Source organism: Branchiostoma floridae, chromosome 10 (assembly GCF_000003815.2).
Source record: "Branchiostoma floridae strain S238N-H82 chromosome 10, Bfl_VNyyK, whole genome shotgun sequence".
Taxonomy (NCBI): Eukaryota; Metazoa; Chordata; class Leptocardii; order Amphioxiformes; family Branchiostomatidae; genus Branchiostoma; species Branchiostoma floridae.
The window spans coordinates 3,539,521-3,558,700 of NC_049988.1; the positions used below are offsets into that span (position 1 = coordinate 3,539,521).

A 19,180-nucleotide genomic window follows, 5' to 3' on the forward strand; every position below is an offset into this window, starting at 1 on the left:
AAAAACTGTTTTCTCAGAACTTTAAAAAAGAACAGAATGTCCCAAATTACATGAGTAAAGATGCCTCGCTTGTTGCACTGGCGTCGTTTTCTTAGAACTTTGTAGGAAAAAGAATGCCCTTGAATAGAAGAGTAGTTGTGCTAACGCCGTGTTACAACTGTTCCCTGACTTTTTTTGTTTGTTTGTTTGAACCTTTGTTTATTCATGAGAAGCTCAAATCGGCCAGCAGGCCGCTTTTCATTGAGGTCATGAGGGAGGTCAGGGTCATTTTTGCGTCTTAACAGTGCACTTTGATTGTGGACGCTGATTGTGGATCCCAATAAAATTACAGTCAAAGTATGCTGAGAAAAACGCAATGAACCCAACATCTGCTTGTAGATTAAGTTTCCCGCCAATATTTGACACTAACCTTTGACCTACAGTTCCCGTCGTGCCCCGCGCGCAGTGACCCTGTCGTCCATGTTGGTTTTCATGCCGCTTTTTCTGACGGAAATTGTTCAACCTTTCGCGAAATGTTGGCCTCTTTTTCAGAGAAAGTCCGCTCAATTATAACATCAGTGACGTCTGCAGTGAGTCCAAGTTCAAGTCCCACCACAGAGAGGAGCAGAAAGCGCCAATTCGAGAGGTAAGTCGTTCTTTTTTTGTGAGGAACTTTACTGTATGTAGGCCCTAGAAAATGATGGCGTGGGGTTTTTCGTTTTTCGCGGCCTTTTTCCTTTTCCCGCTGCGTCAAGACCATACACGCGAACTCCTTATTCCGTAAGAATTCCATAAATTATACTCCACGTTTGTTCAAAATCATTTTTTGGCTGTTTAGGTGACAGGAACTGGTTGTATAGACGCATGTTTAGTGTCCATAGATTGAAAGGTATTGTCACTAGAATTGGCACATGTTCAGGATCTGACGTATCTATAATTACAGTATTCGAAACCGGCCTTGGAGATTTTATCACAAGAAATTTCTAAGTCTTAGTTGAGTTTTTATCTTTACTGGCTACTTCTTTATGTAAGAACTCAAAGAAGTATTGTATCAAGCTACATAGGTATGTGTTCACCTTCCACTCTACTCTAAAGTTGTTGTTGTTGAGCCTACTATATATATATTTGAGTTTCATAATTTGGGTATTTTGACTGTTATGTATAAGTTTTGTTAAAGAAACCATTTGAATATGACATACATTTGTACAAGGATTTTGCCAGACTTTTCACCTTTTCGTTTGCGACAACTTGACCAGGTTTGTCAAAAGTGTGTCAGCTTGAAGTAAAAATGTGACTTTAGCTCTATTATGTAACAAATTATGATGTATACTGTGTTGTAAATTATTGCAGTAGATCCATTTATTCTCACAGTAGGAGGGGAAAAAGGTGGTTCCTGTGGTGATAATGTTCACAATTGACTGTTCTGATTGAATTCACGGTGGATCAAAAACACGAAATTAAACTAATGCGGTAGCGGCTGTACTTTCAAGAATTACACCTATATTATGGCTATCAAGTTATTTACCAATTGCAGTAATGTACATACTTCAAAGCAAAAATGTTTGCACAAATCGCAGGGATTTAATTTCGTGGTAGAGAAAAAAAAGAAGCATTTTCAGTGGTTTTAAGTTTGCATTCAAGAGGTCACTTTAAAAAAACATGAACATTTAACTGCCACAATTTCAACAAGCATTTCAACTTTTACGGTATACAATGTACTGTAGTAGGCCAAATAAAACAAATGATCATCATAGCATTTAGAGAAGAGTACCCAACTACCAACACAGGCAAAATAAGAAACTGAATGTGTGTGTTACAAAATACTGTTGGTTGTTTGTATTATAAATAAAAAATACAGATACAATATAAGCAATAAAACATGATAGTATATGAATATGTAACTCAAGCATGGACAATGTAATAAGCCTTCTCACATTCCTGTCGCCGCACATGCGTCCTAACTAATGTGAGAAGGCTTATGTCACCTAAAAGACAGAAACTTCATTAAACTGTATACACTTACTAGTATGTTCAGGAAGTTATGACTGAAAAGTCTTTCAGTTTGGCTTTTACTGTTGATGAAAGGATCTAGCTTTTCTTTTAGTTCCAAAGTTTATTTGTGTTCACTGTGAGGTTTACAATCCATAGTTAACATACATGAACTGAACAGATTTGAATTATTAGTTAAAGGTGAAAAGTGCAATGTACATGTACTGGAAACAAATTCATCTCCACAAAGATAAAAGAAATTCTTTCTGACAGGATTTACAGGCTCATAGTCATACTTTTCCTCCTGTAGCTTTTAATATAGACTGATCCATATGTAGTGGTGCGTACCTGAGCTCACATTCTGTTTCAGGTCCGGACTCGTGTCCATAGACTCAGGTTCAGGTCCGGACTTGTAAGTGATTTCGTGAGTTCACTAATGGTCGTCAATGTAGGCAATGTTTTTCGTCCTTTCTTGGCACAAATGTCTCTATGATCTATCTATAAAAGGTTTTATACATACATAAATGTTAGTTTTTTGCAAGTCCAAGAACTGGTTTTCAATGTTCCGGTTTTAACTGGGCTTGAAGTTGAACCGAAACTTTTTGCAAGTCCAGTTCCTGTTCGGCGAACCATTACGGACCACGGCACTAGTCGTAATACATTAGAAAAGCATGTTTAAATTTTGTGCAATTAATTCATGATGGGAAGTCCGCCATAAACAGTTCAAGATTAAAAGTATCTCCATGTTGTATAAAGATGTTGAAGTAACTTTAAAAAGTAAGAAAATAAACATCTACTCTCTTTCTAGCAATGACGAGGTGTATCCAGATGACTGCCTCATCACTCCACCTGTGAAAAGGGCAAGAATTGCTGCAGTCGCAGGTAAAAAGTTGTGCTACTTCTCTCCTCAGATAAATCAGATAAAGGAAATCTAGGCAGCCAGATATACTACCGGTATGTAAAAAAAAAAAAAAGAGAGAGAATACAAAATTCGAAAGAATTGACAGTTCTTGCGGGAGTCATATGAGCATCAGAGTCAATAAACGGTATGTAGAATTGTACTTTGTTGTACAGGGGATAAGAAATATTGCAATTCAAAAAATTATTGACACACAGGGCCATCCAAACACATTTTGCATTAGAATTCATGTGTCAAGCATTTATCCTATAGGAAACAACTTGCACCAACTTGACCAAGGTTGCATTAGTTTGGTAGTATAGTAGAAGCCGCTTAATTGCACGGCCTATTTGCCAGTGAATTTCGTGCAATTATCCGGCTTGTGCAATAATACGAAGTTGTCTAGCTGAACCGTACCTGTTTGGGATTTGCGGATTCTGTGCAGTTAACAGAAGTGTGCGTTTATCTGTTGTGCAATTAAGTGGCTTCTACTGTACCAAAAAATTGCATGTAAATGACTTTGATAAAAAAATATTGAATATACCTGACCATATATTGAAAGACGTCTTCAGAATGTTGTTTTGCGATGCAGTATGATACTATATCAGACATACTAATTTTACATTAAATGCCTCTAAGTTTGTTTTTCTGTTTTGTATGTTTGTTTGTTTGTTTGTTTGTTTGTTTAGAGGGTAAGCAGACAGGCTTTTCCCCTTCCCTGAGTGGAACGGCAAGCTGGATCAAGGAAACAGCTATCGGTGCCATCAAGTGGTCCCAGGGTTTCTCCTTCTACGGCAAGCGACCCCCACCGAGAATGGAACAGTCCAACACAAACCACAGCAGAAGAGTCATCCAGGTAGGTAACATAATGCTAATCTGACACAAATCTTGAATAGAAAAAGTTTTTGACAAATGTTATTCTTAAACTTCTGCCACTGCTTATAGCCCCCAAAAGCAAGCAGTATCTGTATAGAAGATATAACTACACTTTGATGTAATAAACCAGCTTCTGTATCTGTATAACTGTTATGTCTGCCCTTCGCCATAACACACCAGCTTCGCAGGCACGTGGTGTGGCAACAGTTGGTTATATTACACTGAGAAACCTGTTGAATTTATCCTTTGCATATCTACATATACTATAGGATATAGGATAATTCTTTTTACACTATCAGTAGGTACTTACATTGCTGATGTTTCGATGTCTATCAGACACCTTCGTCAGAGCTTCTAACTGGAGTTCTGCTTCTCGCCGCTATACATGTATGTAGCCAATGTAGGTAGCGCTAGCGCTATTCCTCAAGCACTGTTGCACATACAGTACATGTAGACACATGCATGGACATATCTACAGGTATTAAAACTTTTCTCAGCCAGTTCACCAAAAGTGCAATAATAGAAAGGAATAGCAACTTAAGAAATAACGCCATATTATTGTTTTTCCAGCCATTTGTAAGAAATCCTGTTGACGATGACATCCTGAATTCACCACTTGACTTTGACGTACAGCCAAGAAGCAGTCTGCATAGAGGAAATCATGTCAGTTCATTCAAAGGTAGGACGGAAAAAAATTCAACATACTTTAGTTTTTCATAATGCTGAGCTTTATGTTGTAATAGTTTTAGATTGCCAGATAACAAGTTGATACAATTGTGTACAATGAGTGATATATTGTGGTCTTTGTTTCTAGATTCTTCCACCAGAGTATCCCATGAGAAAAAAATGACAGCCCCATCCACAAGGACAAGCAGCATCACAGGTAAGTGGAGTAATCTTCTTGGATGAACTCTTTCATTGTATAATCATAACTTGATCATTATTGGTCCAACATCCAGTCCTCTGATTTTTTTCGGATCTGGTCTTTCTGGACCAGTCCAACAAGAAAAAAATGGTTTTGTACTAGTACTGGTATGGTGTACCAGTACCCACCCGTACTGCATACCTAAGAACAACATGTTGAATTGATGTACCGACCTGATAAAAGTTAACTTTTCTGCCCTTGATGTAACAGGTGGAGGAGGGAGTATGTTCTTTGAGACACGTGTGGAGACAGTGTCCCCAGGACAGGGCAGTCACGCCCAGAGCACACAATATGTACCAGTCAACAAGTCAGTACCGTCAACTCTTTCATTTTTGTAAGGGCCAAACTTCATGGTTGCTGTTTCAAGTTGTTGAAACAATTCTGTACTTCAGTAGTATTGCAAATATGTGCTGTGTCATGCTTTTGCAGTTGACAGGTCACAGTGGAAATAAGACCATGGCAAACATTTGAAGCAGCGTTCCCGCCAGGCATACGTCTTTACGTCTTTGGACGCATTTTTTTCTGGAAAGACGCACTCAGCTCGGCTGAATGCGTCCATAAAAAAATCTGTAAGAAAGGCTGACCTGTACCACCAGTGTACAAAATGTATCTGGAATCTTTTAAAAAATCTGTCTTTATAAGAAGGAATCCTACCTTTACAAAACAAATACATAATGTTCACTTTCCGACATATACATAATGTGGGACCGCGGCACGTTTTACAACTAGCGGACCCATGTGTGACACACCCAGCCAAGCGCCAGTCTGAGCTGTCCGTTGCGCAATACAATTATTTGTAGTCCGTGAAATAACGTTACATCTGACAGCCAGCATTCTGTAACACTGGAAGAAATCTTATGCAGATTTTATATTCTGATTTTAACATGATACTTACTTGTCCTCATTTTCATGTATTTGTTAAAGATTTGTGGTTAATACTAGTATTGAACAAACAAACTGTTCTGCGCGAGTGTTGCACATCTCAACAAAAGTTCTCACGCTGTGGGCAGTTGATTGGCAGTCGGTTTCTTTGACAACAGGCCGCCGGCGCCAAGCAGTCTAGATTGGCCACCAGGTCCAAATCCAATCATCTTAATAACCAATCAGCGTTTGATAAATGTAATGATGTACTCTGTCATTGGTCACCGGAGAAAATACAAAAGTTACCGAGTATTAGCGCACGTGACGTTGTTTTGTGATATTGGTAGGCGCCCGTGTCGTCTGGCAAGTTTCTTCCCTAGCTGCTAACAATTTACTATTAAAGTTTCCCCATTTATCCAAGTTAAAAAAGCGGTGCGCAGTAAATAAGTGAAGAATCCAAAACTATACACTTTATTTCTTATTTCCAAAATTTCTTTTGTTTCAAAAAGACAAAATTTGTGGCAGAATAGGGGCCGCAATATTGTTGTCAAGCGTCGATCGAGTCAGCTGTGCACTGGCGTTGGCCTCCGTGGCACATGGCGCGGCACGCCCCCCTCCCAAGACGGACCGTCGATCGCAGCGCCCAGCACGTTGGAACGTCTTTCTGGCTACTAGTTCAAGGCTACCCCGGCACTGATCACTGCCAAAGAGGCAACAGATCGTCCTCCTTCGAGTAATGTATAACGTTCTTGGTATATTTAAAAATAAATCCAGCCAAAGATTTCACGCCGAAAACGGGGTTACCTGAGGTCGCAGGAAACAAACGCACGCTCGTGGAAAATGACGGCACGGCCATGTAAAACCCCACCGATTCGTGTGTGTGATGTCGTCGTTATTTTATCGTCTCGGAAAACTATTTGATGAGGGAGGGCGCAACATCGATCGCACGAGGTCGACATTTTTTTATTCAATGACGGAAGAAATTGGCAGAATTTTTCCATGGGCTGACGAACTGGCTAGAGCCCTGTTGCGAAGCATAAAAAATCCAAAAATTTTCGTGTCTGGAGAAATTATACCCGGGCCAGATCACTGACGGCTGATTCCCCGTGCTATAGTGTATTTTTTGAGAGAGGGCGGTTGTCGATTACTGAATTACGGGAGTAAAAGAGGCAACCGACATTCAATCTCAAGCGCATGATTTTCCTCTCAAATTGCGGGAAATTGTGTTTTAGAGGGTTTGAAAATCCAAATTTTCCCGGGGGAGCATGCCCCCGGACCCCCCTAGAATGCGAGCGCCTGCGGCGCTCGTCTCGCGCCTCCGGCGCTCAATACCCCCCTCAGAAATATTTGGACGCATACTTTCAAGAACCTGGCGGGAACGCTGATTTGAAGATATACAGTATATTGTATTCTGTACATTGGCACATTAATTAAAAGACTACTCGTCTTTGCAATAAACTTGGATTGTGAAGGGATCAATGTTCTCAACTTGCTCACCAAAATTGTTGAAAAATTATTTATTAGCTGTTATGATATATATTGCTTAAACAGGGTTCGAAATACACATACTTAACTTGCAATTTGCATGTAATTTTTGAGATTTGCACATAAAAATATTCTGAACTTGCAATCTAGCATGTTGAAAAGACCTGGCCTGTAGTAAAAATACTGAGACCACAGTGCCTTTGTTTATCGGTCGTCAGTAGGTGTTAAAAATAATCAAATTTGGCTTTCTGCAAACTTCCATGCTGATTGTGTGGATATCTTTCCAAAATTTCAAGTTCTGTCTATATATTCATGCACCGATTTCTGTCTGCCAAAAGTGACGGGCAACATTCTGAGTCTTCAGCAGCAAAATTCAGCCAAAGGACGGAATGATGGATGCTGGCTAGAACATTGCAGTATAGACTAGTTGTATTTTGCATGTAAATTTTTCAAATTGCACGTAAAAATTTTGCCAACTTGCAATTTTGCATGTAGCAAAAAAAAGTAATTTCGATCCCTGCTTAAAGCTTTTATATATTAAGTTTGGTAGTCATTGCTTTACAATGTTTGTTTGACATTCATTGTGTGCATTTGTATAGAAAATTATATATGTATGTTTGAATTGTATATCATTTTGTCTGAAAACACTTACCAAAGTCTGAAAAATGTTACCAAATCTCTGACACCACAAACATGTTTTACAGAACTAACGGTATCAGTAAAGGTCGGATTTCGACCACGCCAAAGCCCACCTCTCAGAACGGCCCGCTGCCGGGACGTACGCTGTACCGCGGCGACGCCCCGCGACAGGCGTCGGTCCACGACAGGATACTACAGCGCCCCACCTCGCCTGTCCTGTCCATAGCTAGTATGTCGTCGGGTGCTTCACTTTGGAGTGGGGCATCTACTAGGAGGAAGCTGTCAGTCAATGAGGTATCCTAGCTGTCCATCACAAGTAGCAGTTCAACCAATGATAGCATAGCAATTAGCAGTTGGACCAATGAGATTGTGGCAGTTAGTAGTTCAACCAATGATAGCATGGCAATTAGCAGTTGGACCAATGAGATTGTGGCAGTTAGTAGTTCAACCAATGATAGCATGGCAATTAGCAGTTGGACCAATGAGAGTGTGGCAATTAGCAGTGCAACCAATGATAGCATGGCAATTAGAAATTGGACCAATGAGAGTGTGGCTGCATGTCCATCATACATTTCCATCTCTATGTTTTTATTTTGTATTTTTACAATTTGGTTAGAGGTGGGCGGGCCTATGCAGGGCTCGAAGTTAACTATGTCCCGATGTCCCGGGGCCACTAAAATTTAGGCCGGGACAACTGAAAAATCTTTTTGGGACACTTTTGGGACAATAGGAAAATAATCAACGAATCAACATCAGAATGTCCGATCTCCCCGCGCCCCGCGGTTGTCAGGCGTGCGTACTCTGACTTACAGTTGTTGTAATACATAATTTCTGAAAATAGGGTTGGGACAGTCCATCCTCACTTCGGGACAGTTGAAATTTATTTTTGGGACAATGCTGGGACAGTAGGGAAAAAAGTTAATTTTGAGGCCTGCCTATGTAAGCAGTCTATTAATTCAAATTCACAGTAACTTTGGCAGCATAGTGAAATTTAAGGGTTTGCATGTTTTTTCAAGCTCACCTTTGAATCAATTGTAAGAATGAATTGCAAATAATGGCATCCGTTTCTGTGATTTGAGAAGTCACAAACTTACAGATACTGTATTGCGAATATTTTGATTTTTGTTGAGATTGTAATATTTCATCCTGGATATTACATTATTGCCAGTGCATATCACTGGAAAGTATATCATTAAGAATATTCACCAGAACTGTTGTTTAATGGTCTTTGTGTACTGATTTTCACAGTGTTTCCGTATGGATGAGAAGGCGAGATACCTGCAACTGCTGAGACAGTTCTCAGCCAGCCCTGCCCCCCAGCAGATTGACAGGGAAGTGCAGGCGCCCATTTTCTCACAGCCACACAGAAGACCCAGGTTAGATATGATCAAAATCTTCCAATGTTTACCAATATGTTATTGATTATTACAAGTTTTTGAGTAGCAAAAACCTGTTCTGTTTTACCTGTGTGTCATGGGGCCACCATTTTGATTTGTGATGTCATGATAGTTTGGCCATCTTAGATTGAAACAACTTTTATTGATAAGTCATTATGCCATATTGATGCAAGCATGCGATTAAAAAAGTTGCCTTCTCTATGAAATCTAAGTGGTCAGGACCTGCACAATAGATTTTCATTTTTGTTCTTTCACATCTTCTTTGACTCTGGAATTGACTATGACATTCTACAACATTAGTAACCATTTACCAACATTATCTTGTAACTTACAGTATATATTTACTCAATTTACTCATTTTACAGTACACATAGCTTTGTACAATTTACAGTATGCTAGAAAACATTTTTGGAAAACGACCGAAAATTGATGCACATGCATGAATGTCATCCATATTATCATATCAACATGGCCTGAGTTTGGTGAGGCTTAGCAATCAATTTGTAAAATTTTAATTATTGTCTTTTTCTCCAGTAATTCCACCGTTCTGGGTTCTACCATGCCTAGACCCGAGCCGATTCACGAAGAGCCTGAGCGAAGCGCCCGGGTTCAGAAGAAACGTGCAAGTTTCGTCCGACACGACAGTGCGAGAACACAGAAGGAAAGCGTCTCTACGCTCCAGGACCTCAGCCCTGAGGCAACCAATAGGACGGCCCACCCTCCCAGGACACCTGCACAACCAAGTATGTGTTCTACTATTAGGCCACACCAATTTAATTCCCAACCCATTTTTTTCCCATTTGTAAAAAAAAAAAAATTAGTCCATACAAAAAATTATAGGTTTTGCTATAATTACAGACCTGTAAAAAAAACTATTGTGTAGTGAATGTATACTAGAGGTTGACATGGCTCATTAGTAATTAATAATAAGTAAATGCAACACACATAATTTCAGTATAAAAACAATTCCCTTTATTCAGAGAACAGTCGTATTGTCGTATCAAATCAAAGGAGATTCATTGGATAAATCATGCCATGAAAAGCTGAAAACTTGACTACTAACCTTGTTTTTTGTGTTATAGAAGCCTCATATGATCACCCCAGACTTTTTGCATTTTTTTTTTGACTGACCGCCCGAATATTTTTCTGATAAAATCCGAGAAGTAACAAATTAAATTGGTGTGGCCTTAAGTAGCTTTTCAAATCTTTTTAGTTTTACTATTAAAGGGAAATGTTCAGTAGTTTTAAGAAGTCACTCCAAAAGCAGCGAACACAAAACCACCAAGAGTATTCCCCCTTCACAGTACGTCAAGCGTAAATACTTTGATTGTATCTAATCTACAGATGCCCCTGCTGAAGCCAGTTGCTGCCAGCGATGTCTAGTAAGACTAACATGCTGCTGTTGTCTTCCAGGGTTTGATGATGACCCAGACTCGCCCGTTATAGTCAGTGTGGAGCCTGGAACCAGAACTAGCAGCAGGTCAGAATCACACCTTATCTTACTCTTTAACACTATCTTTTTTTTCCATACTCTGTTTTGTATTTTATCAGACCTATATACAAAGACAGAAAAACAAGATACAGTGGAAGCCAGTTAATGGCACGTCGGATAAATGCACACTTCGGTCAATTGCACGGAATCCCCAAATCTCGTGGTGGTGCAGTCCAACTGGGTAACTTTGCATTATTGCACACGCCGGATAATTGCACGGAATTCGCTGGCAAATTGGGTGTGCAATTAAGCGGCTTCCACTGTACTAAATCTACAAAGATGGTTCTTTTGACTTGATATGAATAGTTTGCAGTGTGTTCTGACATTTAGTTTGTCACTCGTAGAAGAAAATTGATAGTACAGTTTGTAAATTATGAAATTGGTCACTGTTTTAGTGTACATTGTATTGCAAAGTTGAAGTATGACATGGGGCTCTTTTCAGCTTGTATTGTTAGGATATCTTATTTTAGGATGTTGTTTAGCCCCTAATCTAACAGTCCTTTAACTATTTTGACTACTGTTGTGATTTTTACACTGTGCATTTTTGTAATGATGATTTTGTGTCTACAACAGGGTTCTAGACTCACCATTTGCTGCTGAGACCTGGGTGAAAGAATTGTAAGTTTCCTCATTCTGTTTTTTCTTTGCATGTGGATCCCTTGTCTATGTATCTCCCTTCGTATACTTTAAAATTACACTTGAGTCCAATTGTTTAAAAGATAAATGTTTATCATAACAAATAGAAGTGACAAAAAGTCATAACATATCATGATCCCACTTTACGTTCCTTCTTAAAATGTTACTCTTTGTTCTTCTTTAGACTTTCTTCCCATTTCCTTGAGTATGTCTGTCATTATTCCTTTGTCTTTTCTGTTTTTCTCTGTCCCCAACATTTCCCTTCCTTGACATAGATTGGGCTCCATCAATAGATCCCTTTCTGACAGGTATTTGTCCTTAGTCCTTCAACACTGTTACTGTGTCTATCTTAGTTAACCCTCGGAATGCTGCCTAACTGAATAACCTGTACATATTTGGTGCCAGGTGGCTGCCTTAGCAGGCTTTAGGTTACTGTGCTATGATAGCAACCATTACTAGTAACTCAGGTTTTGGCCCCCTCTCAAAAAATAGCTATGTTTGCCACTCTTAACTACTAATCCAAGGACAGATTTGAATCGGATTCTCTCCTAGGACAGATTAGAATCAGGATGGTAATCATAGTATATGCAATCATATAAGTACAGATTTCAATCGTAATCTCACCTAGGACAAACTAGCATCTATTTTGATTTGGGATTGGGATCTGTCATTGGACAAAAGGCAACTTTAGTACAAGTACTAAGTACAGATTGATTTAGGGTTAGGGTTAACCTGAGTCCAATAACCCTATCCCTAACCAAATCTGTTTTGGTAGAATCGTACATTATTGTAGGACAGATCCCAATCTACATGTGTCCAAGGAGAGATTGGGATTCCAATCTATCGTAGGGCAGTCTGCTATAGTCCTGAATCGCAATCTCTACTGTGACATAATATAGCTTGAAGCTTTGTTTACAAGGATAAATGTGAGCATTCATAATGACGGTAGCATTTCAGCCGACTTTCCATTATTTTCATTTTCATATCTCCTTGGTGCTGTTTAGTTTTACGTCTTGTTTTTTGTTGTCATTGTGATACAAAGAAACATTTGTTTGTGTCAAGATAATCAACTCTTTTTCGTTCTTGCCAGCAATGAGAAGTATGGCTCCCGAACAAGACACCGCCAAAAACAAATCGAAGAGGAGCGGATCAAGGCTAAAAAGCTGGAAGAAAGGGTAAGTTTTCAAGAAGTCTTAAGAAATGTGGATGCCTAATCAACATTTACAACATCTCAGTATTTTTGACAACAGCTGTATATTAACAGCTTTTTGTTGTACATTTATAGAATTATATATGGAATTGAAATGATTTTGTTTTTTGTCACCTTCTCCCACCAGAGAAAGAAGCAAGAGAAGACGCTAGAAGAACGGCTGAGCGAACGCCTGTCCATCGCCGAGAAAACACCTGCAGTGATCGAGGACAAAATACCCCAGAAAGAGATCAGCTTCCCTAAGATTACAGATGTAAGTGGTACTGTTATTAATGTACCATCTGAGTTTTTATGTTTATAAAGGTCAGACATACAGATAAACAATATTTAAAAGCAGCTCAATGTCCACAACTGGATAAAGATCACTCTTCTTCAACATTACTAGAATTAACGTGCAGAAGAAGTCAGTACAAGTAAATCTAACTGGAAAAACGGTTGAACATGTCAAAGTCCGTAGCTCCTAAGGATTGTATGCAAATGTCACACATATGTCAATTATGTTTAGATAGTTCCTATGGTAAGACCCTGGACAGACACAGGTGGAAGAAAAAAGTCTTGGCCTTATATATTGCAAGGGATGAAGAGAATAAGTAAGTAAGTATGGGTGAAACTGTTCTAAACCTTTCTAATGCAAAGAGTCGTATGTACTGGTGAGTTCTACGTTCTCCCTTTCCAGAGTAACATTTGCATACGGTCCTTGATGAGAGCTATTGACTTTGACATGTTCAACCGTTATATAACCAACATAGTAGAAATGCAATGATAATATAGTTATGAATTGTGTTGATTTTCTTCATATGTGAATACAATTTCTAATTGAACATGAACTCAAACTAATTTTTTTGCTGAAATTTCCGTTAGTTTTATTTCATATGTTAAAATGATAGTACAGAATCTTTTGAGATGATAGTGAAAAAATCCTCAGCGTTGCTAATTCTGTCTCTAAGACTGGTAGGTAGCAAAGCAGCATGGATAAGGGTGTGAAGTCTGCCATCTCTGATGGTTTGGTCGTATTTGTAGGACATGCAGACAGAGATCTCGCAGGCCTTGCGTCCATCTCCCGAAGGAGAAATCCTAGTGAAAGGGTACCGGTTAGAGATCACCCGCAAGGACATGCACACACTAGCCGGGCTCAACTGGCTCAATGATGAAGTAAGTTCAGCTCTTTCTTTAAGGCAATGTAAAGTTTACGTAACCAACACTAAAGAACAATGGGACTTTTAGCCGCCTTAACGGAATAGACATGTCTACTGCAGCTTCCAGAACGTGATGCCAGAACCCTGTGACTACAGCAGGGGGTGGTAGGTGCCAGATAACCTGTGTCGCCCCCCGTCTCGGCCAGTGGGCTTGAATGTTCACAGCATCCATCACTCCTCTTTCAGTCCCGACACTAAAGAATCCAAACTTTGTTTATTGTTGGTTACGTAAAGTTTAGTTTTGCCATAATGTGATTTACCAAATGCAGATGAGCTTTCGTGTTAACACCTCTTTGATGATTTACGATGTATGAAAAAGATGGGAGATTTATTACCTCCGTGAATCAAGGAGGTACTGTTTTCGGTGTGTTCTGTTCAATGTTTCTGCATGTGTATTATTCATATGCTAGTCACATTCACCAAGAAGTAACAGGAAGTAAATCTCAGAGTGACAGGGAGTAAAGAACAGTGTTGTCAGAACTAGTACTTTATCAACCATGCGCGATAGCTATCAGACATTCCAGGTCATGGGGTCAATGGAAGAGCCTACTACTTCAAGGGGAGTTGTTGTTTTTTGGTGGGTTTGGTTACAATATTACAAGTTGTTTCAAAGACAAATGCTTCTTTTTCCCCTCTTACTACAAATTAATTCCTTATGAACTCAAAATATGGTGTTGTCTCTTTCTTCCAGATTATCAATTTTTACATGAACATGATTATGGACAGAGGTAATATTCAGGTGGGTGTACAACTTGTTACAATGTATATTTGCATCCTAGTAGATAAACATGTTAGGTAGTGCAATAGTTAACTTTTCCCATAGTTTGAAAAGACTTGTTATAAGTTACGTGTAATGAGTGCATGTTTGTCTCTGCGATAACCATCTATAATATCAACTTTTGAGTATGTATTTTTGAAAGCTGAATAAAAAGTAGAAAAAATGGATACAGCCCAAAAATTGGCAAAGATTTTGTTTATTAAGTAGTAAACAAAATTTTCAACAAGTGGTTTGGCCCTCGTTAAAAGTAATTTCCCTAAAAGCCACTATTGGATCTTTTCTCCTTCAAGGTAACAGTAGACACATATGTGTTGTCTAACGTATTGCTGTACCAACTCTCTTACAGGGTAACCTTAAGGTCCATGCGTTCAATACGTTCTTCTACACCAAGATAACGCAGCAGGGCCCATCCTCTGTCATGAGGTGGACACGGAAAGTCAGCCTGTTCTCCATGGACCTGGTCCTGGTACCGGTACATCTGGGCATGCACTGGTGCATGGCGGTAAGTCTTTTACTGATTGAAATACAACACAAAAGACACTGGTAAGGATAGGCCTCCTTTGAACCTCCTTTTTCTTGTAAGTAAGTTTTCTTGAGCACATTTGTGTCACACACTGGATGGTCAGTTTTTTAGAAAATCACCTTGTTATTTCTGTGTTGTGTATAGGTGTTGGACATGAGAAACAAATGCATCAAATATTATGACTCTATGGGCGGGAGGAACGACAAAGGCATCAACGCTCTTCGGTAAGTTTATCAGTTTAACAGTCCCTGTCTTGTATTACTGTTTTTTTCATGCACATGAAGCATCATATTTTTTTCTTTTGGTGCTCATTATACAAACTGTATTTATGCCAAAAAGAAGTTACTCAAGCAACTGGATATGTCGATGTAGGTTAGACATCCAGGTAATAAGATACACCAAAAAGTAGTTACTCAAGCAACTAGATATGGTTTTGAAACGGTCAGACGTTTCGGATAGAATCCACTATCCTTCGTCAGTGACACTGAAGAGATCTGGAAGATACAGGTATTTTATACTCTAACTATGAATGAAGACAATTACAGATGTCCAATAGCTGGATATGGCTTTGACCGTTTCCAAAACCATAAATTTTTATTATCCAGTTGCTTGAGTGACTACTTTTTGTGTATTTTATTACCTGGATGTCTTACCTACATTGACAAACTGTATTTGTTTTACTATTCCTTATTGACAAATCTAAAGGTACAGGGTCTATATACACATCATCCTATGTTCTTAAGAAGACCACCAAACAATATTCAACATTTAGGGCAAGAAGAGAACAATAGTATACATAAATTTATATTGCCTTAAAATTGACAGTTGAATGCATATACATGTCATACCTAAAAGCTTAGCTTAAATGTTTTTACTTTTTACTAGTGACTACCTGCAAGCAGAGCACAAAGACAAGAAAGGAAGCAACCTGGACTTATCCGGTTGGACATCACAGTATCCAGAGGTAAAACTACTTATTTGCTTGCTTGTGAGTTTCTCACGAATGAGCACCAATGATGTCTTAGGCCAGGAAAGAGTACTAGTGTTGTCTTGGGCCTGGAAAAAGCACTATTGTTGTCCTAGGCCAGGAAAAAGCACTAGTGTTGTCCTAGGCCAGGAAAGAGTACTTGTGATGTCTTAGGCCATGGAAGAGCACTAGTGTTGTCTTAGGCCAGGAAAGAGTACCAGTGTTGTCCTAGGCTAGGAAAGAGTACTAGTGTTGTCTTAGGCCAAGGAAGAGCACTAGTGTTGTCTTAGGCCAGGAAAGAGTACTAGTGTTGTCCTAGGCTAGGAAAGAGTACTAGTGTTGTCTTAGGCCAAGGAAGAGCACTAGTGTTGTCTTAGGCCAGGAAAGAGTACTAGTATAGGTGTTGTCTAAGGCCATTTTCACACTGATGTTATCAATTTGAGTCAGCTAGCTATTTGTACTGCATACTCGGTAAACAGCATCATGGTATAACACACCAGGTTTGTGCTGAAGGGTACAAGATGCATATCCGGACTGATATAACTGATCCACTCACACTTTGAAAGACTCCTTACCCTTCTATAAGTGTGGTGGGTTCTTTAATGTGCTCGAGGTGTGGTTCTCCTCCAACACAGGACCTCAGACTAGAGCTGGGTACTGGTACAGTGTACTGGTACAAAACCGTTTTTTTTCTTGTTGGACCTGTTCAGAAAAACTGGACCTGAAAAAAAATCAGGGCCGATTCGAAAACGAACAAATTAGATCGGCAGGCATTCACATGTTTTGAAGCGATGTAGAGGAGAGTAGATAGTCATATTTACCAAGCTTCTATGGTCAAACTTGGTCTAAAACAGAGTTTGTGTTGTTTACATAAAGATAGGGTTTTGAAACGCCAATGGATGTCAGATACTCCACCAATCAGAATCCTTTACAGTAGCAAAATGGACAAAGGTTTTCAAAAGTTTTCACAGATAATTAGATCCAGGTTCAGGGATTTGAATTGACCCTTTAAACAAACTGATTCTCATATTTTTACTGAGTGTGAACAGTGCCTTAGTGTATATGATGCTGATGTTTCTTGTTGGGTTCCTTGTCTCTACCACAGAACATACCGCAGCAGATGAACGGGAGCGACTGCGGAATGTTTGCCTGTAAATTCGCCGAGTACGCCAGTCGGGACGCAAGCATAAACTTCGATCAGGTACGAATCCTTAGCTGAACACGTAGGATTATTATGTACATAATTCTTATTATTCAAAAACAGTGCTACAGTACCTTGTCTGGCAAGTCGTACCAACACCGTGCAATAAACAATGTTTGCATTCAAGAAGTTTGTCGCCCCACGTTTTTGGAAAGGTTTAACATATGTTGGCAGGTATTTGATTGATCATTGTTTAGGACCAATAAATGATAAACTGCATGCAAATTTATAAACTTTTGTCATTCTGATAAATACTGTAAATGCAGAAATGTTCGCGGTAGTTTTATGTTCATGTTTTTTGCGGTGACCGCTTAAAACCACCGTGCGCATTTTCCATTATAGTATGAGACTGCAGTCTATGGCGCTACCGCAAACGTAAACATGCAATGCAAACAATCCATTTTCCTGCTACCGCGAAAGTAAATCTGTGCGAACTTAAATGCATTTATAGTACACTACCCTTGGTCAGGCTGGTACCTCTGTTGATACAGAATACGCTGTTTTATTCTATATAGGTACGACAGTGACTAACAAGTGTTGTATTTTTCCCTTGCAGACACACATGCCCTACTTCAGAAGAAGAATGGTTTGGGAGATTCTCCACAAGAAGTTGGTATAATAGCAGCTATCCACTGTGTGGTCATCATGTAAATGTTCATAGAAATTTCTACAGATAACTAGTAACGGGCAGTAGTGTACTGTCCATTTATTAATGCCATGTCATTCTCCATCCGAGATTATTGTACAGTGTAAAGGATTATGCATACATTTGTAGTCCATGGCAACGTCTTTTGTTTACAAACAGTTGTCATAGCAATGGAATAGACATTGTGACAAGAGCTTCCGTTCTCCAAAGGTGGTGTCAGGCAAAGGAAAAGAATTGTGGAATGTTAGAGTCCGTGGTGGAAATTTACTTGAAAAATTCATTCATAGGAAATGTTCTTTATTGAAAAAATCATTCTGTTTCTTTATGTTAAGGTATTGGATGACTGTAAAACTGTATGGTCTGCCTTTTAGTTCAAAATGAAGTGTGGTTTCAGTGCAAATGTGTCGCAACAAGGTTTTGTTCAAACTCAATACTTCTGTGTTTTTTGAGCGACAATCCAGAGAAGAACACTAGGGACAGATTTCTCTGTCTCCTATCTCTATACCAAACCCATGCCAAAAGGGAAGTGTCTTCGGAGCGCCTTGGAAAGAAATTTGTGCCAGAAAGAAGTCTTTGTATTTTCCATCTTTTTGACTGCCTGGTGTTTTGGCATTGCCGACGAATTTAAAAGCTGTAAATATCTGTAGAGGTACTCCTGCATCTTGCCATTGTAAATAACCTGCATCGACCGATGGCTTTTCAGACAGAAATGACCCCCCAAAATCCTTTTTTCAACTGCCTAGCTAGATAAAGATGAATATTTTGTCAAAACGGGGATTATTGGAATGTTTATCATTAAAAAAAGATAAGTGTGACAAAAAATCATGAATGGTTTTGGATGTTGTCTTTGCCTTCCAAAGCTGTGACTCTCTCTGATAGTATGTAAATAGCCAAGCTATGAGAAGTAGTTGCCAAAATGATGTTGTTTCTTACACATTTTTTTTGTTTAGCTGCCATTGTGGCAAACATTTCAATCCCTCCAAAAGGAACTACTTGTCGAAGATTTAGTTTTCTTACCAAGCTAAATGTTAATATGATATTTCTTTAGGATGTTACCAAAAAATGCTCAAGTCATTTATCCACACATGCTGAAAATGGGAAGCTAAACTTATTGTATTATACTTATTGTATTATACATCATGATATGGCTTCTGCTAGGCTTTTTGTGATAACATAAATCTACAAAATATTTTTCATCATACTTATTATTAGGTACACCACACTTCATGTTAAGCATTAAGTACTAAGTTTTGCAGTTCTAAAATATGTTGTTTCATTTTAGAGCAACCTTCCAACACAATATCTGTACAATTCATTGCTTTTCATGGACGTCATTTTGAAGATGATTTGGTTTAATGTCACAGCTTTTGTTTCCCTGTCAGCTCTATTAATACTTTATCACATTGTCAATTGATACATATGAGGAAATTTATAACTGACCAAAATGAAAATGTCAGCACAAATTTTTATATTTTTTTTGTT

At 38.9% G+C, this 19,180-nt stretch overlaps 1 protein-coding gene across 2 annotated transcripts; it reads left to right on the top strand.

Annotated features, from left to right (window-relative positions):
* The first annotated feature begins 408 nt into the window (after window positions 1-408).
* On the top strand, window positions 409-18,441 carry LOC118424377 (sentrin-specific protease 1-like). 2 transcript variants are annotated; one of them, XM_035832929.1, is made up of 20 exons: window positions 409-625; window positions 2,777-2,850; window positions 3,556-3,722; window positions 4,313-4,421; window positions 4,557-4,625; window positions 4,878-4,974; window positions 7,718-7,946; window positions 8,901-9,028; window positions 9,584-9,792; window positions 10,394-10,529; window positions 11,115-11,159; window positions 12,268-12,352; window positions 12,515-12,640; window positions 13,408-13,539; window positions 14,275-14,322; window positions 14,708-14,863; window positions 15,029-15,108; window positions 15,770-15,848; window positions 16,957-17,052; window positions 17,609-18,441. In XM_035832929.1, exons 1-20 carry the CDS (start codon window positions 513-515, stop codon window positions 17,669-17,671), a joined length of 2,241 nt encoding a protein of 746 aa, XP_035688822.1. In that variant the 5' UTR covers window positions 409-512; the 3' UTR covers window positions 17,672-18,441. The 2 variants fall into 2 exon arrangements, with proteins under 2 accessions (XP_035688822.1, XP_035688823.1); XM_035832930.1 differs by having other exon boundaries at window positions 410-625; window positions 10,463-10,529.
* Window positions 18,442-19,180: the final 739 nt, after the last annotated feature.

Excerpts from the sequence above, each read along its gene's own strand:
- LOC118424377 (XM_035832929.1), top strand. The coding sequence starts at position 513 with ATGTTGGCCTCTTTTTCAGAGAAAGTCCGCTCAATTATAACATCAGTG. Across the intron at positions 7,947-8,900 it reads GGAAGCTGTCAGTCAATGAG|TGTTTCCGTATGGATGAGAA; the intron begins GTATCCTAGCTG and ends TGATTTTCACAG. Across the intron at positions 12,641-13,407 it reads GCTTCCCTAAGATTACAGAT|GACATGCAGACAGAGATCTC; the intron begins GTAAGTGGTACT and ends TCGTATTTGTAG.